Below are 25,952 nucleotides of genomic sequence, written 5' to 3'. Positions count from 1 at the left end.
TATTTTTTTCGATTGCTACCGCTCGTTGCCGCGGCGAAATCAGACGAGGATCAATATTTGTAGCATGTGATGGTTTGGTGCTCTTCGTTTGCAGATGTACAGATATTCATACACGGCCTCCTACATCGTCTACAACATCTACACCAGGTGAGCGGCTGCAGCTTCTCTCTCCATTCATGCCTTTAAATTAAAAGCTCTCTGATGTGTGCAATGCATGTGGTGGCTGTTTACATATACTCTTTATACATATGTGTTTATCAGGGAGGTGTGGGAATTAAACCCTCCCGAGGTGCAGAACGCAGTGCTTCAACACGCAGCCTGGGGCCGACAAGGACAGCAGCTGGTGAGTGTGTTTTCATGTTTGTAGTGCTGAGTCCCGCTAAGACAAAGCTGTGGAAAGATGAATTCAGGTGGACTCGGGGTGCTGGTTAACATGCAGGACGCGTCGTCGACTCGGCTCCATCCTGTTTGATTTTGCAAATGCAAATGTTAAAACACTGATGGCAGCGAGGAAAACAAACACGCTCGCTTGCTCGCTGCGCGCTGAGATAAAGCACAGGGTTTGATTATAAAGAAGTCAAATCTGAGCAGGGCCGTTGCTAGGAATTCTGGGCCCCCTTAAAGAATACTAAAGTGGGCCCCCCCCCCTAACTTTTCCAGTTTTTTTTTCTTAGACTACATATGTATTAACATTTATTATTTAGCCTACTTTGTTTTGATGCTAATGCAGCATTACACTGCAAAAACTCAAGTATCTTACCAAGAATATTTGTCTTATTTCGGGTCAAAATGTAATTTCTAGTCAAAACAAATCTCATTCTACTTAAAATAAGACTCATCATATTAAAAGTAGCTTGTTTTTAGACACTTTTTACTCCTTTCAAGCAGATTTTCACTTGGAATAAGTAGAAAAATATCTGATAATGGAACAAGTTTTTCTTCCTTATTACAAGCACAAAAAACTTACTTTCACTGGCAGATTTTTCTACTTATTTCAAGTGAAAATGATCTAAAAACAAGTTAATTTTTAGGTGATGAGTCTTATTTTAAGTGGAAAGAGGTTAGTTTTGACTAGAAATTAGACATTTGGACAAGAAATAAGACAAAAATTCTTGGAAAGATGTTGAGTTTTTTACAGTGTACTATGAGTATTAGTCAGGGTCTTATGCAGAATAATTCAGTCATACAAAGATTAGACTACTGGGGTTTTTTATGGGCCCCACTGGGCGCTGGGCCCCTAGAGTTATCATCACCTTTGTCCCCTATAAACCTACAACGGCCCTGAATCTGCGGCGGAAGAGAGAAAGAGACAAACTCAAGTTAAATCTGTCTTCCTCCTCCTCAGATCTACATCTTTGAGAATAACATCTACTACCAGGCGGACGTGAGGAGCATCTCCCTGAGGATCACCTCCTCTGGGATGGAGGGGGTCATCTTCAACGGGCTCGCGGACTGGTTGTACGAAGGTTTGTGCTGTCGAGTGGAGACACAGCAGGGAATATATATGTTTAATAGTTTTCACTCTGGCCTGATTGGTGCAGAGATGAGACAGCTTTTTCCCACATTAATGCAGGAAATAAAGTCTTCATAATGTTTTCCGCATCATTTTCCACCTCTTGATAGACAGCTCTGATGCATCTAGTCGTAGCACCGCTGATTAGACTTTAGACTTTTATTGATCCTTTAGGGGAATTCTTTTCCACTCTACCTCTTTATTTCACATCCCATAACAGAGCAAGAGGAAAACACACATTATACAACATATAGACAGAAGTGTACACATTTGACAAACAGAGAGTTAACCTGGGAATGCTGGGATGGAGAGCATTAAAGGGATAGCTCAACATTTTGGCAAATTCACCTATTGCCATAATCCCTATAGTCATAGCAGTAGGTTCATTACCTTTAATTATCGGTGCATGTTGTTTGGAGATCAGCGGGGCAGAGACGTGAGCTGCTCAGTGAACACAAAGGTGAATGGTACAGGTCCCCTGTCCCTCATCAATCTCATCAAATACACAATCCAACAACTCCAAAACGCTCATGTGGACAAGTTGTGACCTGCACATTCACCACGTTATGAGATAATAATGTAACATTACGAGACGGTGCCTCAGTTCTCTGTTTATTATCTGTTTGATTATTTCATAGCGTTGTGCAGGTCACATAGTGTTGTTGGATTGTGTATTTGATGAGTTTGATGAGGGACAGGTGACCTGTACCATTCACCTCCATTGTGTTCACTGAGCAGCTCACGTCTCTGCCCTGCTGATCTCAAAACAACATGCACCGATGATTAAAGGTAACGAACCTACTGCTATGACTATAGGGATTATGGCAATAGGTGAATTTGCCAAAATGTTGAGCTATCCCTTTAAGGTTGTGATGGGCCCTCCAATTATTTCAGAAGCTGTGGTTGTTATGCGTGTGAGTTCAGCTTTGTTTTTAACAGATAGATAGATAGATGGATGGATAGATAGATACAGTAGATAGATAGATAGATAGATAGATAGATAGATAGATAGATAGATAGATAGATAGATAGATAGATAGATAGATAGATAGATAGATAATTTATTAATACAGATAGAACTTTATTCATCCCGAAGGAAATTATTTGGCCAGGCCGCTCCAGAGGAAAATAACTTAGTTAAAGAAAATAAATAGGATACAAAGAGGAAAATATATGATAAAATATATCCTGCAATGTCTAGAGACAGTATCCTAGATAACATGTTGAAGAAGCAGCTGGAACAGAACGTGAACGCAACAGGAGGAGATGAGGGACAACACACTGTCGAGTGCTTTGAGTCTGGCGGCTGGCGGACAGATTATTATGTTTACATGCAGTAATTAAATCTAAACCAACACACCGTTTTCATGTTGCAGGCCAGAACTCTGCAGGACGCATCATCAAACTCCATTTCTTTATGTTTGCAAATCCAGCTGAAAAAGACTTAGAGATGAGAAACGGCAGCAAAAGCCTTGGACTAAGCACTAAATGTTACCTCTATTCAATAAATGTTAGGTAGAGTGCACTGGGAGGGTGCACTAAGTGCTAGTTAGGCATCTCAGGGGTTCAGTTTAGAAGAACTGAAAAAGAAAAGTGGAAGGACGCAGTTTCAAGGTGCACCGATAAAAAGTTTTGTATTTTTTATTTTAGAGATTTAGAAAAGAAAAGAAAAAAAGCAGCAGACAAACCGACAGCAAACAGTGAGTCTCGACGATCCATTAAGCCGCCGTGTAAACAAATTCAGTAACATGGTGATGGCTGATGCAGCCGGCAGACAGATGGGAAACATTATAGAATAATTCGAGTTTGTTTTTTTTCCCTTTTTATGATTTGCATCGAGATGTTAACGGCGAAGCAAAGAGCCGGATGAGTGTAATTGCCCTGTATTAGATAGAAAAGAGCATCCAGAAGTAATAATGCGTCCCTCCCCCATTAAAGGGACAATGAGGAGTTTTGGAAAAGCAAAGCGTGAAATTCTTTGACCGGCGCAAGACAGACTCATGTTTTCATTCATCAAGAATTAAAGTCAGAGGTTGGAATTTTTTTTGTTCTGCCGATGGAGAAACTCCTCGTTGTCCCTTTAAAGCAGGGGTGTCAAACATGCGGCCCGTGGGCCAAAACCAGCCCGCCAGAGGGTCCAATCCGGCCCGCGGGATGCATTTGCCAAATATGAAAATCATATTAAAGATAAGATCGGCATAATATCGCCGAAGCTGCACATGTTTTTCTCAGGAAATTTGTTCGTTCATAATATTGTTTTTGTCAAAGGATAAATAATATACTGTAAATATCTTAATAATGTACTTGTTTGCACTAGAACAAAAAGAAAAGTTTAGTTCTTGTTATTTATAGGTTATTATGCTCTTATTTTATCTGGTCTGGCCCCTGAACTAAAATGAGTTTGACGCCCCTGCTTTACAGTAAAGTGTCTGTCTTCATCCTCAGAGGAGATCCTGCGCTCGCACTTGGCCCACTGGTGGTCGCCGGACGGAGAGCGCCTGGCCTTCCTCACCGTCGACGACACCCTGGTGCCCAACATGGCTCTGGCCCAGTTCACCGGCAGCACCTACCCCCGAGGAGTCCAGTACCCCTACCCTATGGTAAGAAGATAGATAGATAGATAGATAGATAGATAGATAGATAGATAGATAGATAGATAGATAGATAGATAGATAGATAGATAGATAGATGTGCATGCACTTGAACAAAGTTATGCATATACATTTTGGCTTTATGCTAAGCTATAGCTAACTAGGTGCAGCTTTAATCTTTTTTTTCAATTTAGCTCGGACTAAGGAGCACACAGTCATCCGCGTACATAAGATGGTTCACCACAGTACTGCCAAACATACAGCCAGTTTTACACATTTTTAACTCTTTTGAGAGACTGTTCATGTAGAAATTAAATGAAATAGGTGATAAAATAGTAGTAGTAGTAGTAATAGTAATCCATTCAAGTTGATTTCTATTTTTAGTGGAGGCAGATTCTGGACAGACCAGGAGGATAATTAGATCTGACACAATGAGGCTCAAATCTAGAGGGAAAAAACAGGAGGATGCAATTTTGAGTTCAAAAGCAGCAGCGACAACGTCATAATTACGTCCTCGTGTGCGAATGTAGTCATAGAAACTGTCTGTGAAAAGCTTTTCGGTGTTTTTCAACTCCTGGAGTGATTTCCTGAGATGTTTTTTTTATGATCAGGCATGAAAACTGCCTCAAATACCTCAACGAGATGAGATCGTCGTCTCAGCTCACATTTTTCACAGCGCAGTAATTATTTTTTTAAACAGACAAAATGTTTGTGTGTGTGTAAATGGAACCAAAACCAAAATCAAATAAGCTCTCAAGAAGACTCGGCTCCCTGAAATACCCCGAGGGTCATTTACTCCAGCAGCACTCAGCGCAGTTGTTCATTGTGGATTATCAGCTTCACTAATGGAAGTCGAACTTAAAATACTGAAAATACCACAACATGCTCTCAGTGTTCTGGACTGGACAGATGTTCAGCTTTCTGAGTCCAAATACTTTATGATAATTAATAGATAAATAAGCTTTAAAGGGATAGTTCAACATTTTGGCAAATTGGCCCATTGCCATAATCCCTATAGTCATAGCAGTAGGTTTTTTAGCTGCTGGGATTTCTTCATCAAACTCATCAAATACACAATCCAACAACTCCACAACGCTCTGGTGGACAAGTTGTGACCTGCACATTCACCACGCTATGAGATAATAACACAACGTTCAGTCTCTGCATTAGCCTCAGAAACAACTCTGTCTGGTAACGTTGTGTTATTATCTCATAGCGTGGTGAATGTGCAGGTCACAACTTGTCCACCAGAGCGTTTTGGAGTTGTTGGATTGTGTATTTAACGAGTTTTATGAGGGAAACCAAGAAATCCCATTAGCCTCCGTAGCGTAGCTCTGAGCAGCTCGCTGCTCTGCTCCGCCGTTCTAAAAACAGCTTGCACCGACATTTAAAGGTAATAACCTTCTCCTAGGACTATACGGATTATGGCAATGGGCCAATTTGCCTAAATGTTGAACTATCCCTTTAATAGAGGGAAAAAGATAAACTGACCAGATTAAATGGGCATCCTCTGAGTGTAATTCATATGATTAAAAGACTTTTAAAAGATTATAACTACAATTTAAAAATCTCAGTTTGGATCAGAGTGGCAGCTCTCTCCTTTTTAATTCTTCATTTAAAAGGTCATTTTTGCATAAATTTCAGAAATAATTTGGGCTGATTGTAGGTAAAAGGGAACATTGTTCAATTGGATCATTTCCAAACGACTAATTCCAGGGAAGTGGCAGAAATAATGAATTTATAAAGTAACTGTTCACTTGTTTTTCCTCAGGCCGGTCAGAAAAACCCTGTGGTCAAGCTGTCGGTGGTCAACCTGTTCGGAGTGACACACACTCAGGAGCTGCAGCCTCCTGAGCAGCTCCGACACGGGTAACACACACACACACACACACACACACACACACACACACACACACACACACACACACACACACACACACACACCGTAACCTACATCCTACAAAACACCCTTAAACTTTCTGTCTTCACCTCTCTCTCTGTTTTCAAACAAAATCTGCTACAAATCACAGTCGACTCCTGCACTTGCTAATAGGCCTCTGTCATGCCCTATGGATTAACTGTTTCATTGTATTGTATTGTATTGTATTGTATTGTATTATATTGACTTTTTCGGTGTAATTTATATAACCTTGTTTTCACTTTTAGCACTCCCCTCTCCCTTCCCCTTCAGGCTGCACTTGAAAATAAGAATTTTGTTCTTAATTTGCTCGCCTGGTTACAGTAAATAAAGGTTAAATAAAAAAAACACACCGTCCTGGCTCTGATTCTCCTCTCTGCTCGTCCCGGCCTCTTGCAGAGATTTCTACATCACCATGGTGACGTGGACCAGCCACACCCACCTGGCCGTGCGGTGGCTCAACAGGCCGCAGAACGCCTCGCTGCTGACGGTGTGCGACGCCACGCTGGGCGTCTGTCTCCAGGTGGGTGTCATGGTGTCATTAAAAAGTCTTAAAAGGCATTGAATTCATGAATCTAAAAACAAGGCCTTAATTGGCATTAAAATGTCTTAAATCAATTTTTCAAAGGTCTTAAAAATGTTAACACTTGTTAAGTGGGATTTTATGATTGTAATTCCCAAGTCAGTGTTTTTTTCCCCCGGACTTTTTACACTGCAAAAACTCAACATCTTTCCAAGAATATTTGTCTTATTTCTTGTCAAAATATCTCATTTCTAGTCAAAACTAATCTCTTTCCACTTAAAATAAGACTCATCACCTAAAAATTAACTTGTTTTTAGATCATTTCCACTTGTTTCAAACTAATTTTCACTTGAAATAAGTAGAAAAATCTGCCAGTGAAAGTAAGTTTTTTGTGCTTGTAATAAGAAAGAAAAACTTGCTCCACTGTCAGATTTTTCTACTTATTTCAAGTGAAAATCTGCTTGAAAGAAGTAAAAAGTGTCTAAAAACAAGCTACTTTTTAATGTGATGAGTCTTATTTTAAGTAGAATGAGATTTATTTTGACCAGAAATAAGACAAATATTCTTGGTAAGATTTTGAATTTTTGCAGTGTATGCATTTATTTTTAAAGGACAGCTGGAAAGAGACAGCGGCCGTGCTCTACCAAGTGACCCTAACCCTAACCCATCGTTCATGTACAGTAGTAGTCACTTTTTTGTGCGTTTGTTGTGAAATCGGTCTTAAATTTCATTTCAAGTGGCTTTAAAAAAGTCTTAAAAAGTCTTAAATTTAACTTGTCTTAGGCTGTAGGAACCCTGGATATAGATATTGTTGCTTTTCATTGTGCCTTTTTTTAATCTTTAATCTTTCTGTTGCAGAGACACGAGGAGTCCTCGGAGACGTGGCTGTCCAGACAGGTAAACGTCTTTCTCATAACGACATTCAACAACAACAAGAAGTCGTTTTCTGTCTTAATATGAGGAGGGACATATTAAAACTCCTCCATCTCACTGCAATATAATATATTACTGCCTGTGCTGTTATTAGGGCAGAGTCCAGCCAGCAGCACTCCTTCATGTGTGAAAAGTGTGTCACCTCTGATGTAAGTGTGTGTGTGTGTGTGTGTGTGTGTGTGTGTGTGTGTGTGTGTGTGTGTGTGTGTGTGTGTTTCAGACCCAGAAGCCGCTGTTCTCCAAGGACAGGAGCAGGTTTTTCCTCGCGCTGCCCGCCAAGCAAGGAGGTCAGGGAGACTTCCACCACGTCACCATGTTCACCAAGAAGGTGACTCCTCCGTCCTGCACACGGCCACCTTAAAGGGATAGTTCAACATTTTTGGCAAATTCTCCTATTGCCATAATTCCTACAGTCATAGCAGTAGGTTCATTACCTTTAATCATCGGTGCATGTTGTTTTAAGATCAGCGGGGCAGAGACGTGAGCTGCTCAGTGAACACAATGGAGGTGAATGGTACAGGTCCCCTGTCCCTTTAAAACTCATCAATACACAATCCAACAACTTCATATGACCTGCACATTGTTGTCGCTGTGAAATAATCATGTAGAATTATGTAACTTTACAACACATGAAGAAAATACTCAAAAATAATTCGAAAACAACTCAGTCTCATAATGTTACATTATTATTTCATAGTGTGGTGAATGTGCAGGTCACAACTTGTCCACCAGAGCGTTTTGGAGTTGTTGGATTGTGTATTTGATGAGTTTGATGAGGGACAGGGGACCTGTACCATTCACCTCCATTATGTTCACTGAGCAGCTCACGTCTCTGCCCTGCTGATCTCAAAACAACATGCACCGATAATGAAAGATAATGAACCTACCGCTATGACTATAGGGATTATGGCGATAGGCGGATTTGACAAAATGTTGAAGTAACTATCCCTTTAATGCTCTCCATCCCAGAATTCCCAGGTTAAGTGATCCCTGTATTTTCCTGTTTCTAATTCTCCGTCAGTTACGGAGCGACCAGGACGAAGTGCGGCACCTGACGTCAGGCGACTGGGAGGTGACGAAGATCGTGGCGTACGATGAAAACAACCAGATGGTGTAAGTGTCAGTTTATTTCTCACATTCATATCACATGGCGTCCTTAAAGCTCTGTAAAAACTAAACTAGGTCACCTAGAGCGCTGGATTCAAAACTCTTTCCCAGTTTTTATTTGACTTTGACTGACCACATAAAACCGGAAGATATGATACTTTATTTATACATTTATCTGGAGGATGGGAGGGGCAGGTGTTGCATTTCTTTCCATATATTTGGGAAAAAGTTGTAAAATCAGCTGATACTATACTGTATGTGATGAACATACATATTATATACATATAATATACATATACATCTGATCTGGATTGTGGAAGTGGATATTTTTTCAGTGTGTTAAAGGGATAGTTCCACATTTTTGGCAAATTGATTGAATTTTGCCTTGATCCCTATAGTCATAGCAGTTGGTTCGTTACCTTTATTTGTTGGTGCAAGCTGTTTTTAGAACGGTGGAGCAGAGCCGTGAGCTGCTCAGAGCTACGCTACGGAGGCTCATTATGGGATTTCTTGGTTTTCCCTCATCAAACTCATCAAATACACAATCCAACAACTCCACAACGCTCTGGTGGACAAGTTGTGACCTGCACATTCACCACGCTATGAGATAATAACACAACGTTACCACACAGAGTTGTTTTAGAGAGAAATTCATGAAAAACTGCTGATGCGCGTTGCCTTCAGGGACAGTTTTTCATCAACAGTCTCTGTATTTCCCTCTAAAACAACTCGTAACGTTGTGTTATTATCTCATAGCGTGGTGATAGTTGTTGTATTATGTGATGACTGACTGAATAAAGAGTTTCATCATCATCATCACCATCATCATCATCATAAAAGTAGTCAAAAGCAGCCAGGATAGACTCAGAGACCCCTAAGGGTTAGAAACAAATATAAATTAATGTTGTGTTGTCCATTTGGGGACGTGACATGACTCACTGCTTTAAAAAATATATATAAAAAGATCAGAAAATGACTTTTCGCTGCACATTGTGACTCTTTGTTGTCAAAGTATTAATATAATATCCTCCAAAACAATGACGCTTGTGCTTAAGAGCAGGATAAAATGAACGGCAGCAGACGAAGGAGAATATTTCAGCCGCTGCTGATAATTCTTTCCTTATTCAGGGTTCCTACGCAAGTATGGAAAGTATGGAATAATATGGAATTTGATTTTATACATTTCCAGGTCTGGAATAGTATGGAAAATGGAAACTATCACATTATTATGTTGTATGCGCTATTGTACCTAGCTACGATCTCCTGGAAATGATTTGGTTACATAATGGCATACAAATTCAGAATAATGAAAAACAAATGATTAATTGCATGATTTATTAACATGATACTGTACACCTCTATTTACTCAAATATCACAAATTATTTAATTTTTTTTTTACTGAGACACTGCAAAAACTCAAAATCTTTCCAAGAATATTTGCCTTATTTCTTGTCAAAATGTCTCATTTCTAGTCAAACCTAATCTCTTTCCACTTAAAATAAGACTCATCACCTAAAAATGAACTTGTTTTTAGATCATTTCCACTTTATGTTTGTAATAAGAAAGAAAAACTTGCTCTACTATCAGATTTTTCTACTTATTTCAAGCGAAAAATCTGCTTGAAAGAAGTAAAAAGTGTCTAAAAACAAGCTGCTTTTTAATGTGATGAGTCTTATTTTAAGTAGAATGAGATTTGTTTTGACTAGAAATAAGACAGATATTCTTGGTAAGATATTGAGTTTTTTGCAGTGGAAGTCCGGAAATTAGGGTCTGGAAAAAGTATGGAATTTGGAAATGTAAAATGTGTAGGAACCCTGCTTATTCTAATCTGTACAAACGCGTGGAAATGTGTATTGTATTGTATTGTATTGTGTTGTGTTGTGTTGAGGTGCTTTGTGAGCAGCTGAAGTAACAGTACACAGTCGGGCGGCCGCGGTGTCCAGAGGCCAGTGAAGGCAGCGCTGGAAAAAAAGATCCATGACCTTGTCCTACTTGAGCTGCTCTGCTTTATCGCACACAGATACTTCCTGAGCACAGAGGTGTCGGCACAACAGAGACACTTGTACAGGTACAACACACACACACACACAGACACACACCATTATTCTTACACCATAGAAAGAAATGCACATCTCTTTGTGTGTCTGTGTGCTTAGTAAACACTTTCTCCTTATTCCCCGACAGCGTGTCCACACTCGACCTGTTTCCACGGCGATGTCTCACCTGCGGCCTAAAGGAGGAGTGCGCGTTTTTCGACGCCGACGCCAGCCCCGACGCGCAGCACGCCATCCTGCACTGCCGAGGTCAGAGAGAGATTCAGTCGCTCCATCCCGCCAAAATACATTTAAAGGGATAGTTCAACATTTTGGGAAATTGGCCCATTACCATAATCCCTATAGTCATAGCAGTAGGTTTGTTACCTTTAATTGTTGGTGCAAGCTTTTTTTAGAACGGCGGAGCAGAGCGCCAAGCTTCTTGGTTTGGAATTTCTTGGTTTCCCTCATCAAACTTTGCTTGAATTTACCTCTAAAACAACTCTGTGTGGTAACGTTGTGTTATTATCTCATAGCGTGGTGAATGTGCAGCTCACAACTTGTCCACCAGAGCGTTGTGGAGTTGTTGGATTGTGTATTTGATGAGTTTGATGAGGGAAACCAAGAAATCCCATTAGCCTCCGTAGCGTAGCTCTGAGCAGCTCACGGCTCTGCTCCGCCGTTCTAAAAACACCTTGCACCGACAATTAAAGGTAACGAACCTACTGCTAAAACTATAGGGATTATGGCAATGGGCCGATTTGCCAAAATGTTGAACTATCCCTTTAAAAACATCTACTGTAAATGAAATAATTTCCCATTTGTTACCTAGACTTTGAACCCTGACAAGACACATTAACATGTAGAAGCTGCTTTTTTGTGAAGAAACATTTCATCTGTGTCTGATCTTTGTCATTTAGTTGATTCTGTTGTGTTGTTTTTCACCTTTTCTCTCAGCTACAGCTTCAAGACTCAGTGTGTTCAATGTTCATTAGATTAAGTTGTGTCCTAACATATTGATCTGCAAAGAGGAAACTTGCTGCTTTTCAGTTTGCACAGGAAATTGGCCGAACTGAACAACTCACCTCTTAGTCCTTCAGGGACGAGCGTCCACATGAGGATATTACGAGGTTTTTATCCTTGTAAAAGCGTCTTTCAACATCGATGCAGATCAAAGTCTTTTACCAACGACACAAAGAGGCTTTTAGATTTGAAATGAAAAGACTCTTCCTCCTCCTCCTCCTCTTCCTCCTCCTTTGAAATCATCTGTTGCATTCATGAAAATATTTCCCCTCTGCAGGTCCTGGAGTCCCAGCTGTGCTGCTGCTCAACTTCGACAACGTGGACTGTGAGTGGTGTAGGCCTTTAATTTGTTATATTTAATGTAATGTACGCTTAAGTGAGCTTAACACTACTTTAATTGGTGATAACTCAGAGACCGTGCCTTTAAGAAAGCTGTGTGAGGCTCTGTGCTCTTTTGAGTCGACAACAGAAGTTTGATTTGGAGCTGATGAACAGCTGCTGAGTCGCTGCCGTGAGTAAATGTGATTGGTCGCTCCGCAGCGTACTTCGTCCTGGAGAACAACCTCCCCCTGCGCTCGGCGCTGGAGACTAAGAGGACGGTTCAGACCGACGTCCGGATCATCACTAATGACAACTTTGGTACGAACCCTCTGCACTTAACAGCTGCACTCGTATTTATGTGTGTGAATGTGTGTGTGTGTGTGTGTGTGAGCTCCTTGTGAGATAATTGAGCCACTTTAAGGGAGAATGACACAAGTGTGATGCGTCTATTTACACTTTTGTGTCGTTCTGACCTCTTTCTCTCTCTCTCTCAATTCAATTCAATTCAAATTTGCTTTATTGGCCTCAATGTTACAAGAACTAAATTGCCAAAGCATCAAGAATCAATGAAAACAGAATCAAATATATACAAATATAATGAAATAAAATAAAAAGTATATATACATTTATACTTTATACCCTATGCGTGTCTGTGTGTGCTGATGAAGTGCTGTCTCTCTCTCTCTCTTATACATTGGGTTATACACTGATTGGGTGACATTAGGCTGTTGCAAGTTGTTATATAATATATATATATTCATAGTTCATAGCAGGGCCGTTGCTAGGAATTCTGGGCCCCCTGAAAGAACACTAAAGTGGGCCCCTACCCCCTGACTTTTCCACTTTTTTCTTAGACTACATATGTGTATTATCATTTTTTATTTAGCCTACTTTGTTTTGATGCTAATGCAGCATTACTATGAGTATTAGTCAGGGTCTAAGCAGAATAATTCAGTCATACAAAGATTAGACTACTGGGGTTTTTTGTGGGCCCCACTGGGCGCTGGGCCCCTAGAATTATCATCACCTTTCTCCCCTATACAACGGCCCTGGTTCATATTAAATGATGGTGATAATAATAATAATATTGACAAAAAGAAGGAGCCTCGCCACACTGTCTGCTCCCAAAGTATTCAATCATTTATTAGAGGACTACATAATAAAAAAGAGACAATGACAACGTTTTGAGCGTTTGCATGTTCATCAGGTCAATTAGGGCAGTTGCTTTCGGTGTTCTTTAAGTAGTTTCACAGGATAAGTAAGTAACACTGGTGGGTGGCAATTAGAGATGAAAAGGTCCTGAGAAGTCCACAGTAAAAACAAGGTCTATAAATATCAATTGGCATGGCAAATATCAAAGACACAGGTCGACCATATTAGATAGAGAGTAAGAAAAAATACACAAAAATATTATAAATGTGAAGAATAACTAAACTTTTCCAAAGGAAAAAAATGAAAAAATGTATAAGGTGTTCCCTTTCCCTAAGAAAAAAGGAAAATGGTGTATACAAAAAAGTTAAGCAAAATATACATTACAGCATTAGTTCTACCAATGAGTAGTAAATTCATCCTAATAATAATAAAAACTCTCTCTCTCTCTCTGCTCAGAGCTGCCGCTGAAGCTCATCTACCCCCCTGACTTCTCCGAGTCCTACCTCTACGGCCTCCTCCTCATTGTGTAAGCCCTTTCCTCTTTGATTACATTTCCATTTTTTTCATTTACACTGAGCCGCGCCACTGCGAGCTTAGAAGGCCAAATTCATTAAGGACAGCGGAGAGTGGAAGCGTCGCTCCTCCGTACCTCCGGGCTTTCAAATGCCTTTTTACATGTCAGCACTGCTAATAAATGAAACTAAAAGGGACGTTAGATGAGAAAATGTAAATTTAGCTCTGCTGTTAACGTCCTGTGGAACTCTTTGTGTGCACAGCATGTAAGACTTCCCCTCCCTCTCCATTCTCTGATCATTAATCCTGACATTAGAAGCAGCACATCTTCGCATTTCATTTTGAAGTTCCTTCCAAATCAAATCTCTGCAGTAAGTTATAGAAAAGTGGAGGTAGTTACATATGGATGTAATGTGGGGGCGTCCACAGACTTCTCTATTATTTAATTGCTGAAACACATCACACACTCTGCTGGAGCTGGTAGCCTGCAGCGCAGCATGGTTACCTGAGTGTAATGCATGACCTGCAGACGAACTCGGCATAGGTAGGAAACAACAACCTTCTGCACTGGGATGAAGGAGAATAAAATACACTGTAATAACTTGAGAGAAAAGGAGGTAAATAAAGAGATAATCTGCTTAGTGTTGAGGATATAATGTGTTTAGAGCATTGGATATAGGGCTGCAACTAACAATTATTTTATTTTTTTATTATTGATTAACGATTAATTAATTAGTTGTTTGGTCAATAAAATGTAAAAAAAAATGTTGAAAAATGTCAATCAGTGTCCTCAAATGTCTTGTTTTGTCCACAAACCAAAGAGAGACTCAGTTTATACTCGTAAAGGAACAAAGAAACCAGAAATATTCACATTTAAGAAGCTGGAATCAGAGAATTTTGACTTTTTTCTTTAAAAACGACTTGATTATTCGATTTCTGGTTCAAATTGACCCAAACTGTTCCCTTCCTCCATCCTTCCTTTCTCCCTTCCTTCTTTCCTTCCTTCCCTTCGTCCTTACTTCTTCTTCCTTCCTCTTTTGATACAGTTGACCTGATCTGTTCCCTCCCTCCATCTTTCTTCCCTTCACTCTTTCCACAATCCTTTTCCCCTCCCTTTCTTCCTTCTTCCTTCCTTGAATGAATCTGTTTCCTCCCTCCATCTTTCTTTCCTGCCTTTTTCCCCTTCCCTCTTTCCACAATCCTTTTTCCCTCCCTCCCTTCCTTTCCTTCATCCTTATTCTTCCTTCCTTTTTGACCCAATCTGTTCCCTCCCTCCATCTTTCTTTCCTCACCTTTTCCCTTCCTTCTTTTCTCCCATCTTTCCCTTTGTTCTTCCTTCCTTCCTTCTTTCCCTTCGTCCTTCCTTCCTTCCTTCCTTCCTTCCTTCCTTCCTCCCCTCCTTCTTTCCCTTCGTCCTTCCTTCCTTCCTTCCTTCCTTCCTTCCTTCCTTCCTTCCTTCCCTTCATCCTTCCTTCCTTCCTTCCTTCCTTCCTTCCTTCCTTCCTTCCTTCCTTCCTTCCTTTTTTCCCTTCGTCCTTCCTTCCTTCCTTCCTTCCTTCCTTCCTTCCTTCTTTCCCTTCGTCCTTCCTTCCTTCCTTCCTTCCTTCCTTCCTTCCTTCCTTCCTTCCTTCCTTCCTTCCTTCCTTCCTTCCTTCCTTCCTTCCTTCCTTCCTTCCTTCCTTCCTTCTTTCCCTTCGTCCTTCCTTCCTTCCTTCCTTCCTTCCTTCCTTCTTTCCCTTCGTCCTTGCTGCCTTCCTTTCTTCCTTTCGTCCTTCCTTCCTTGACCCAGGAGGACAACAGGAGGGTTAGAATAGTTGACAATTAATTTAATAATCGGTAATTGTTCGATTGCGCCTCTAATTTGATGGTTATTAAAGGTCCTGTATTGTATAAAGGTAGTTTCCAGTCTGTATTCTGATGATGAAGCAGCTCTAGGTTCTGTATTAACACAGTGAAAAGATCAAAGCTGCAGTCAGCAGAGAAATGCACACAGTCTGTATTCAAAGATATGTTTTTATGGGTCAACATTTCAAAATAAAAGACATGTAAAGAGGGTAATCTGGCGCTTTAGATCAAAAACAGTAGAAAAAACAATAATAAAAGTCCATCACTAAGGGTGTGTGTTTACTTTCTGCAGCGGCAGCTCTCCAGGAGACCAGGCTGTGACGGAGGAGTTCAGTCTGGACTGGGACCAGGTTCTGGTGGGATCCGAACAGGTGATCGTGGCGCGACTCGACGGCAGAGGGTCGGGCTTCAGAGGCCAAAGGTGACATGACTTTTTTATTTTGTTTTGTTTTGTTTCTTCTTTTCAGACTACACTTTATTCTACACTTGTTGACCTCTTGACTAGGGATGTGCACGAGTACCCGCACTGCAAAAACTCAAAATCTTACCAGGAATATTTGCCTTATTTCTAGTCAAAATGTCGTTTCTAGTCAAAATAAATCTCATTATACTTTAAATAAGACTCATCACATTTAAAAAGTAGCTTGTTTTCAGACACTTTTTACTTTTTTCAAGCAAATTTTCCACTTTAAATAAGTAGAAAAATCTGATTGTGGATCAAGTTTTTCTTTCTTATTACAAGCACAAAAAACTTGCTTTCACTGGCAGATTTTTCTACTTATTTCAATTGAAAATTAGTTTGAAACAAGTGAAAACTGTCTAAAAACAAGCTAATTTTTAGGTGATTAGTCTTATTTTAAGTGGAAAGAGATTAGTTTAGACTAAAATTGAGACATTTTGACAAGAAAGAAGACAAATATTCTTGGAAAGATTTTGAGTTTTTGCAGTGTAGGCAATCTGCTATCCGGTTATAAATGTATTATCCGGTTAACCTAGGATTAAAAAAACGGCACGTTAGAGCAACAGTCTAGTGTCGGATCAAACTACATCATCAAGCCATGGTTCGGCTTTTTGTAGTGTTAAACAGTTTCGGATCAAGCAACGTGATTTTCCGCTGTGTAAAAGCGTTTTTGGATCGAGCCTCGGACTTTCAAACCTTTTACAATAATCTGTGATGATTCCCTCGGCGTAAACCGTCGGGACCGAGGCGACAGGTGTCATCAAGTCTGTTAGAAAATCTGCTTTCAGTTTAGAAACATTCTGAAACCTTCCCAGTTATTTCCTGAAACGATGCGAGGCAGAGAGGACCGAAGGCACCAACATGTAGTGTGGACTAGAGCCCTGCGCGGGACTGTTTTCTTCATCCCGCTCCTGCCCGCCCCCGCTGAATTTCTGACCATTCCCGCCCGCTCCCGCAATGTGCATGTCCACTCCCGCCCGCACCTGCAAAACTCTGAGAATTTATGCCCGCACAATAATAGAGATGCATTGATTTTGTGTCTTCTCCTGTCCCGCAGGAGAAAACACGTAATTCTATAGGCTATTAAAAAGAGACTCATGGACTGCGTGTCTTTTGAGGCACTGGTCTAGCGCTCCTATTTCGTTGTTTTCATTTTTCAATTCAATAAGGGCTGTTTCATATTCTATTGTCCTCTTCTGTGTTTTATTTATTTTTCTACCTTTATATCTTTGTCACAAACAATTGAGAATCTTTTCCAAATATCAGACTTGCCTTGCTTATTTTTTGTGTTGTAGAGACCTTGTTTCAGCTTTTTTTCTATTTCGTTTGTTGACTCCGTCATCCTGTCGCTCCCGCAGTGTTTTGTTTTACCCGCCCGTTCCCGCCCGCAGCAAAGTTCAAACCGCCCGCTCCCGCGAGATTTGGGTTGGGTCCCGCGGGACCCGGCGGGACCCAACCCCAATGCAGCCCTCTAGTGTGGACTAATAAATAAGCACCGCTAAAGAAAAAAAAGTTTTCTCCTCCGAGGCAGCCGCTGCATAAAGATGCACATCTGCTACATATGTGCATCTTAAACTCCAGTCTCTACTCTTATTATCCACCTGATATTTAGTCTGACGATGCTGTGTGTCAGTAATGCGACTGTCTGACGGACAGAGCGCTCTGTCCATCAGACATGACGTCATTTTATTCTTTATTACAGTATTCGGTTACCCGGGTACGACAAGGTTAGGGTACTCGGTTAGAAAATTATTCAAAATGCCCATTCCTACTCTTGACCCCTCTTCTTCTTTTCTTGTCACCTCACAGGATTTTACAGCAGGTCCACCTGAGGCTCGGCACGGTGGACGCAGAGGACCAGATAGCAGCTCTCCAGTACGTCACACACACACGCCTTCGCACCTTTTCCTCCAGCCTCCATGTGTCATTCTAACTTCTCCGAGAGTTGCCTGCCTTTGTGCCTCGGTGTCTGCGTCTCTCTCTGATTTCTATTCATTTGGAAAGAGACGGGAGGGTTTTTTTTTCCCCTGGCGACTTCCCGCGAAGCTCATCAGAATTTCAGAGACACCGCCTTTGAACCGTTTTTGTGGAAAGATGCAGCAGAGACAGGCGTTGTTTGAAGGAGCGTTTTATTAATGCAGCGTGTGACATCATTAAAGGAGGAGGGAAAAAAACATCTAGGGATGGATTTTGTGCAGGTTTTTCTAGTTTTCTTAAGCCGAATCTATGAATTTATTCATCGATTCATCAATCGACAGAACCTCTCACATGGGAATATACGCTCATTTTCTTCCTCTGTGTGAATAAACTGAATATTTCTCATTGGCTGGATGAAATAAGAAAGAAAATGATCAGTTTATTATCTGATTAGATAATAAAACAGATCAAATCTATGAATTATTTCTATAAAACATGTTTTTTTTCCAAGGACACACATGTGGTGCCATGTTGTTCTGCTGTGTTTTCTCATTTCTTTTCCCAGCAGCCTCTTCTCACATGAGCAGTCAAAGCAATGACCTTTAACCTTTGACATCCTCACTGTTTATGATCTGTAAATTGAAGCTTTTTCCATCCAGATGATGAGAAACTTTAAAAGTGCAACTCTGTCTGTGTTCTTCAGGTACCTGGTGTCGCTGCCGTTCATCGACCGAACCCGCGTCGGAGTCTTCGGCGAGGTTCGTCTCTCCATTAATCCGTGTGTGAACGTTGGAAACGACCTGTTCACATGTCAGAGCTGTGTGTGTGTTTGATATCTAGTGTGAAGTGTGAATGAATCTGGGTTACTGTGTCTCCTGTGTCAGGACTACGGCGGCTTCCTCACCCTCATGATGCTCAAGGCCCCGGAGAGGCTGATCAGATGCGCGGCGGCCCAGGCCCCCGTCATCGACTGGTCCCTGTACGGTGAGCCAATCACAGCCTCCTCCTCAGAGATTAATAAACTACAGTACTGCCATGTTTCTCTTTTGTTATGTTTCCAACATTTTCAGCTACCGACCCTGTTTTAAAGGAGAATTCCGGTCATTTTCTAAGTAACGCTCTACAGCTCTAGGTCCCCGAGTGCGATCATAGGAAAAAATCTGAGAAAAATATGTGCAGCCCGGACCTAGCTCTCCTCCTGCTAGCTGCTCTACAAAGCAGTTAAACAGCAAAGTAATGGGGGCAGTTCTTCTAACGGCGACTTTGGCCTCTATATAATGCTCAAAATATCACTACACATGCTTGTATGCTTGTATAACTTCATTAAAGGGATAGTAGCATTTTTTTTAAAGTGGGGTTGTATGATCTACAAATAGCCCCTAAGTACTTTAATTGCAGTAGAAGACTCTCTGCACTCCTCTTTAAAGGGATAGTAGCATTTTTTTTGTAAGAGAGCAGTGTTAACGTGTGTTTTTATGTTTCCTGGGTAGACCTTACTAGTCGACTGTCAAATTTGGGACTGTTTCCATATCAACAAAGACAAAAACAAAGGAAAACATGGATTTAGGAGGAAAAAATGATTTTGGATGGAAAAAAAACATAGAACTGCTTTTATTTCCAGAATTCTCCTTTAATTTGTGTTTGTTTTCTGTCTTTCAGCTTCAGCGTTCTCTGAACGATACTTTGGTTTGCCTTCGACGGAAGAGAGCAGATCCCAGGTCAGTTATTTAGTCATTTATTTCTTTACATCTTGAATCTTTATTTTTTTCTTCCCACCAACCAGACGCAAAATGTTCGATGTAGGTTACTGACTGACACGGGAGTTCATCAATACAGCGCTCAGATGGAAAAATGTTGTTTAGGGGCCCAATTAAACCCAATTACTGACACATCTCCATAGCAACAAACAAATCATCGTCAGTTGAAAAAAAGTTATTGTTTTTGACTTGATGAAATACATGTATTTTAATTAGTTTTCATTCAATCTGTGTTGTAGTTTAGTTCATGTGCATCATGTGTAGTTGTTGGTATAAAAACAGTGCAGTTCAGTGTCGTCCAATGACAAGTGAGGGATTTTTATTTTTTTATTTTTTAACAGTGTTTTTTCCACCAAATCTCTTCTGGCCCAGTGGAGGTCACACCGCGCTCTGAGCCGTGTGCGCTCCGCTTTGGTTCGCTTCACAAACAAAACAACCCCCAAAAGAGAAAATGTGGCCACCAGCGTTTTTTTTTTTTTTTTTTTTAGTCAACGCTTCCAAAATCCTGTGTTTACAACAGCGGAGAAAGGAGAAAAAAAAAAAGAAAAAAAACACAAGGATGGGAACAAATACACAGTTTCATCTAAGTGAAGGTCGCAGGCTGTGTTTTCCTCTCTAAGTGGGCTGCTGCCGAGAACTGGGCCAGAGCAGAGGACGCTATTTTTATGACAGTGAATGTGGCACGATTCGATCAGACAATAATCAGCGGGGCAGCATCACTCACCCTGTTCTCAGAGACTAAAGGAACAGGTTGTAAAAAAAAAATTGCATGGGCGTTGATGTGCGGCGGCGGCCGACTGTGGCCGGAAAATTGTCCCGTTTGAATCCCAGCGGGGGGAAAGTGAATAATGGGCGTGAGAGGCTGAGATATCCTCCACTTTAACAGCTCCGCTCCAGTCAATGTGCAGGCTGGGTTTTATTGTTTCACAGGAAAATACAAGTTACTGCACGTGTGTGTGTCTAAACAGGATGCTGAATTATCCAATATTTCACCAAAACAAAGAAAAGAAAAAGAACCAGATCGATTTCCTTCATTTCTTTAATCAGCATCAAAAATAAGAGTTTTTATTATTATTATTATTATGATAATGGGGTGAAATCAGACTCATCAGTGATAAAGCTCAACAGATTATTACTGTTTTTTATTAAGACTGTTTCCTATTGATGAATAAATTCTTGTTTTCCAGCTTTATTTGGTCATTTTCATTGTTTTATTATTATTTTTAACAAATTCTCCTTACTTTAAGACACAGTTAGAGACTATACATATGTTTAAGGAAAGGCAAGGCATCTTTATTTATTATAGCGCATTTCATACCAAGGCAACTCAATGTGCTTTACATACATGTAAAGACAAAACATTTTTAATTAAAAAAAAGAACAGCATAAAAACAAAAAACACAGAGTTAAAAGCAGGAGCAAAGAAGAGTAAAAAAGTAAAATAAAAGAAAATAGATAAAGTTTAAAGTTATTAAAAAAGAGCTCAGCACATGAAAAGAGAAATTTTTATAGTTTTATTTTGTCATTATTATTAATTTAGATAGATAGATAGATAGATAGATAGATAGATAGATAGATAGATAGATAGATAGATAGATAGATAGATAGATAGATAGACTTTATTGATCCCAAGCTGGGAAATGACAGTGCAGCAGCAGCATTACACAGACACACAGTGACGATAACAACATAATAGTATAAGAATGTAAAGAATAAGAATATAAAGAACAAACTATACATAATAAAATAGAAATAGCAAATAAAATAAAATGTGATGTACAAAAGTAGCTATATACAACAACAAATTGGCAGCGTTGACTTTAGTGCAAAGTAGAAAATGTGCAATGTGTGTAACTGTGTGTAGAAAAATAAAGTGCGTAGTGACTGTAAATTATGACCAATTTGATGATGATTCTGCATGTTAAATGAGTATTTCTGCATTATTATATTACCTGACAGCTTCTTCTGTCACTGGACTTCACTTCCTGATGCCAGTGCTTTTTAAATAATGTCTATTTATTTATATCTGCGTGTCCAGGAGTCCAAAGTCCTGTCCAAGATGAAAGGTCTGCAGGGAGGAACTCTGCTCCTGGCTCACGGCACCGCCGACGGTACGGAGATGTTTGATTTCCATTCATTCCAACATACTGTAATGTACAACAAAGGATGTAATTATCTTGGTAACCATTAATGTGTGTGATTAACAGCAGCGTGTTCTTTATATGAGCATTCAAACCTTCACCTTTTATGCAGCAAACACTTAACTGCCGTGTTTTTGTGGTTCTCTCTGCAGCCAACGTTCACTTCCAGCACTCAGCAGAACTCATCAAACACTTAATAAAGATCGGAGCCAACTACACTATGCAGGTAAACACTGTGCAGCCTGGATAAAAAGTATTAAAAAAAACAACCGGAGACACAAAAATAAGACAAAAAATATCAGAAAAGAACCTCAACTTCTTCTCCTTCCTTAAAGAAATAGTTCACTTTCTCATGAGAAAGTTGTTTTGTATCAACTTGTTCCAAATCTCCTTTAAAGCTTCATGATGTTTACACCTGGTGAAATCTCGAATGTCGAATGGAAATATTCAATTTTACCGATTTGGCATCTTTGGAAAAGCTGTGTGATTTTGAACCGTGTTTGATTGACACGCCGGCTGGAGCGTCTCGCCTTCAATTATTCATAAAGTATCGTAGAGGCCAAACAACGCCTCGAGTATCTTTTGTCTAAAGCAGAAAATAAAAAATTAATCCAGGTGTACAGAGCCAAACTTTTCTTATCAGGCCTAACTTTTAACTTTATTGTGAAATTTTACATTCACACATCTGAAAATGTACCGTTTTAAATTTGCTATTGAATGGTTATTCATTTTTTACCATCCTTGATCTTGTAAAACCTTATTTCACATTAGTCTACTTGCCAGCCCATAGGGCCCCATTGTGAACCCGGAAATGTTGAGTACCCCAAAGTTTTATGTTAGAAATATATAGTATGGGTCCCCAGTATTCAGAAACTGTCGGATGCTAACTTATATATATTGGACAATTAGCATAAAAGACATAATTAGCATAAATTAGCATAATTGCCTATATGGGCAATATTTTTAACAAAATTGACTTGGCTGATCTGGGCAATATTGGAGTGGTTTTAGGGGTTATTGATGATGCTGAATCCATTTCTGACATTTACAAAATTCAAAATGGCTGTCTAAACCGGAAGTGACCAGATTTTAACCGCCAGTGGGCCGATTTTGATGGATTTCAAAATCTGGTCACTTCCGGTTTAGACAGCCATTTTGAATTTTGAAAATGTCAGAAATGGATTCAGCATCATCAATAACCCCTAAAACCACACTAATATTGCCCAGATCAGCCAAGTCAATTTTGTTGAAATATTGCCCATATAGGCAAAATATGCTAATTTATGCTAATTATGTCAATTATGCTAATATATATAAGTTAGCATCCAGCAGTTTCTGAATACTGGGGACCCATACTATCTATTTCTAACATAAAACTTTGGGGTACTCAACATTTCCAGGTACTCATTGTTGGCAAGTAGACTACATCTGGTTGAATAGACTGAAAAACATATGAATCGTCCTTGTGCCTCTGAACGCATCGTGTCTGTGCTTCTTCTCATCCCTTGTTCTTGTTTGTTTTTCCATCTATTTCCAGATTTATCCGGACGAGGGACACTTCCTGTCTCAGCGCAGCCGGGTCCAGCTGACTCACTCCCTGATTGGTTATTTCAGAGGCTGCCTGCTCGACGTGTCATCGTTACTCAGCCAACAGAGCGACAACGACGACGACGATGACGACGATGGCGAGTGAGAGGGATGGATGGCAGCTGGGCCGCGTCCACAGCTGTGTGTGTCGGTTTGTGTGTTATGAGCATCTGTAGCCTGATTTGAGTGAGTGTGTGTGTGCGCGTGTGTGTGTGTGAGTGTGTGTTTTATAACTGCAGCACAATATTTGATGGACAAAACAAGCTTCTCCTCAACATATCAGACTCCATCATACATCATCTCAGTAGAAATAAGCCTAAAACATTCAGATGTGATGTTGTGATGCGGTTTCCACCTGTAGGGGGCGCTAAGTAGCAAATGCAACGCAGAGTTTGGCGGTTTCTAAACATGCACTGACACTTTCAGCAGCGTCCACAACCAAATTCGTGAAATGAGAACAAATTTTCAACAGTTTAGCAGCATTGGTGTAAAGGGGAATTTCCATTTTTTACAATCTGGACCTTATTTCTAGCATAAAATACGATCATTTACTCACCCAGATAACTTTGGTGTCATTACAAGTCGAGAGTCTACAGTGCAGCGGGATGCAGCCTCTAAATAACACATTATCTGCAGAGAAACTCCTTCATTTCACCAATATTTAGTTCTGATAGGCTAGTGCTATTCCCCTCTGAGTCCGGGGTTAGCTGTTATCAACATCCGGGGTCTGTAGGTTGACCTGCTGACCTCTGACCCGGATGATGTCATCTCTGAGCGCCGCAACGAACAAAACTCCAGACATGGTAACCGACCAGGGGCCTGGACTACTATGAAGCACGATTCTGCTTTTTTTTTTCCATACTACAACAGCGGTTTACTCCTTTTTTTCTTTTCTATATATATATATGTATGTATGTATATCATTGCATTAATTGATATCACAGCTGTAGAGAGACAGGAAATGGGGAGGCAAAGGGCCACCGGTGGAATCAAACTCCACCCGCTAAGCTAAACGGATACATCTCCAATGGTAACTTACAGTATGCTGAACGGCCAACCTGGTCCGGAGCAGGTTATGTTCCAGATTGACATCGCCGGGTATAAAAGCTCCGCCTCCTGACCAATCAGATCTGTTGGATGCACAAATTGTCATAAAAACAAACAAAAAAGCTAAACTCAGATCCCTCTAAGTGTCTGCATCGCACACACACCGCAAAATTATGTCGGCAACAGGCCAATCTAGAGGAACAGGCTACACAAATATGATTACAGTCAGTCAGTCAGACCCATAGTGATGGAGCAGTGATTCTCTAAGCCTACGAACTGAGGCATTTACACAGTCAGTCAGTAGTCTAAATCTCTGCAGTGACTGTGTTACTGTCTGTCTGGATCTGATCTTTCAGTTTAGTTTAGTTTAGTTTAGTTTAATACGTTTATTTGTATCAGGGACAATGTACAAAATAACATTAGTCTCGAGATGAGAAGAGATGCCTTGTACCGGATTTAGCTTACTAGCTACTTTCCATCCGTAGTCCCTGGGCAGGTGAATAAGAACAATAGAAAGGTAAGAATTATCAATTTACATAGCGTTCTAAACATCCATACACATGTGCATATACACCCTCTCACACATCACAAACACTCAGGACATAGGCCTATTTCATATCAGAAAGAAACATACAGTTATTAAAATACTTCACACTTTGCCAAGGTTAAAAAGAAAACAGAGAGAAAACATTGAAGTCTGTACAAAGTTTCAGATTAGTTGGAAGATTGTTCCATGATTTGACAGATTTCATATCGCTGCAGAATTCTTCTCCTCATTAGTAAGGATCGGTCAGATGCTGCAGACTGGGAAACCTTCAAACCTGGGTTATGTTGAATCTGCTTCATAGCACAGGCCCCAGGTATTTACCTACACCACATACAGACTGTCAGGACAAAGTGTTTGTCTGTTATTAGATGTTTTTTTTGTTTTTTTTAGCAGCCTGTTATATCGATTACAAGCTCATTCCCTAAACTATTGAGAAGTTTAGTTTTCATGCAGATCGCCTGAACCGTTCGACATCAAGGACTTCTTTTTTCTTGTAGTTGTGGTTTCTCGTTCTCGACCTTCATGTCCTCTTTCCTGTCACTTCACTGCTTCATCTGTCAGTGATTCACTTGTACAGGACGTCGTAGTGAAACGTGGAGCAAACTGAAGCTCAGACTCCGTTGGTTCGTCATGAAACAGCCTCTTTTGAGATGTTGTTGTGCGATTTTTGTACAGAGAGTTGTGAATGTTTCAAGTGGGATTTATTTATTATTTATATATTATTTTTGTATTTATTTATTTCTCTGATTGATTTCTATTTATCATGTCTTTCTTTTGCTGCGATGTTACTTGGATGCTGGTGAAATCTGAGTTATATTTAAGTGAGTTGTCAGACTTTTATTTTGTTTTCCCCCTGGGTTTTGCCTGTCAGGCTCCTTACCTTACTCCCAGAGGTTGTACAGCAGCTCAACGCAGCCTGCAGCACTTAATCTCATTGAATCTATATTTAAATCAATAATTAATAGAGAAAGTGAGGGTGCAGAATATATAGGGCCATTATTATGACAAGCACATTCACCATTT

At 40.2% G+C, this 25,952-nt stretch overlaps 1 protein-coding gene across 1 annotated transcript in view; it reads left to right on the top strand.

The window, feature by feature from the left end:
- LOC310998191 (inactive dipeptidyl peptidase 10-like) overlaps positions 1–23,441 on the top strand; it is a gene marked incomplete at both ends in the record, with an annotated part of 63,409 nt that extends 39,968 nt beyond the window's left edge. The window contains 22 exons of the mRNA XM_083988127.1: positions 95–147; positions 262–343; positions 1,346–1,466; positions 3,959–4,113; positions 5,876–5,973; positions 6,422–6,545; positions 7,404–7,442; positions 7,699–7,806; positions 8,500–8,591; positions 10,607–10,654; positions 10,771–10,889; positions 11,920–11,967; positions 12,183–12,281; positions 13,572–13,641; positions 15,766–15,894; positions 17,743–17,808; positions 18,554–18,608; positions 18,735–18,834; positions 19,510–19,568; positions 21,646–21,718; positions 21,901–21,974; positions 23,286–23,441. Coding sequence (XP_083844253.1) covers positions 95–147; positions 262–343; positions 1,346–1,466; positions 3,959–4,113; positions 5,876–5,973; positions 6,422–6,545; positions 7,404–7,442; positions 7,699–7,806; positions 8,500–8,591; positions 10,607–10,654; positions 10,771–10,889; positions 11,920–11,967; positions 12,183–12,281; positions 13,572–13,641; positions 15,766–15,894; positions 17,743–17,808; positions 18,554–18,608; positions 18,735–18,834; positions 19,510–19,568; positions 21,646–21,718; positions 21,901–21,974; positions 23,286–23,441 — 1,968 coding nt within the window. The remainder of the gene's footprint in view (positions 1–94; positions 148–261; positions 344–1,345; positions 1,467–3,958; positions 4,114–5,875; positions 5,974–6,421; positions 6,546–7,403; positions 7,443–7,698; positions 7,807–8,499; positions 8,592–10,606; positions 10,655–10,770; positions 10,890–11,919; positions 11,968–12,182; positions 12,282–13,571; positions 13,642–15,765; positions 15,895–17,742; positions 17,809–18,553; positions 18,609–18,734; positions 18,835–19,509; positions 19,569–21,645; positions 21,719–21,900; positions 21,975–23,285) is intronic.
- Positions 23,442–25,952: the final 2,511 nt, after the last annotated feature.

The sequence above is a fragment of the Trachurus trachurus genome, assembly GCF_905171665.1.
Source record: "Trachurus trachurus genome assembly, chromosome: 2".
In the NCBI taxonomy this organism is placed as follows: Eukaryota; Metazoa; Chordata; class Actinopteri; order Carangiformes; family Carangidae; genus Trachurus; species Trachurus trachurus.
Note: the sequence above shows the minus strand (reverse complement) of the source record. Positions and strands in the feature narration are given on the sequence as shown.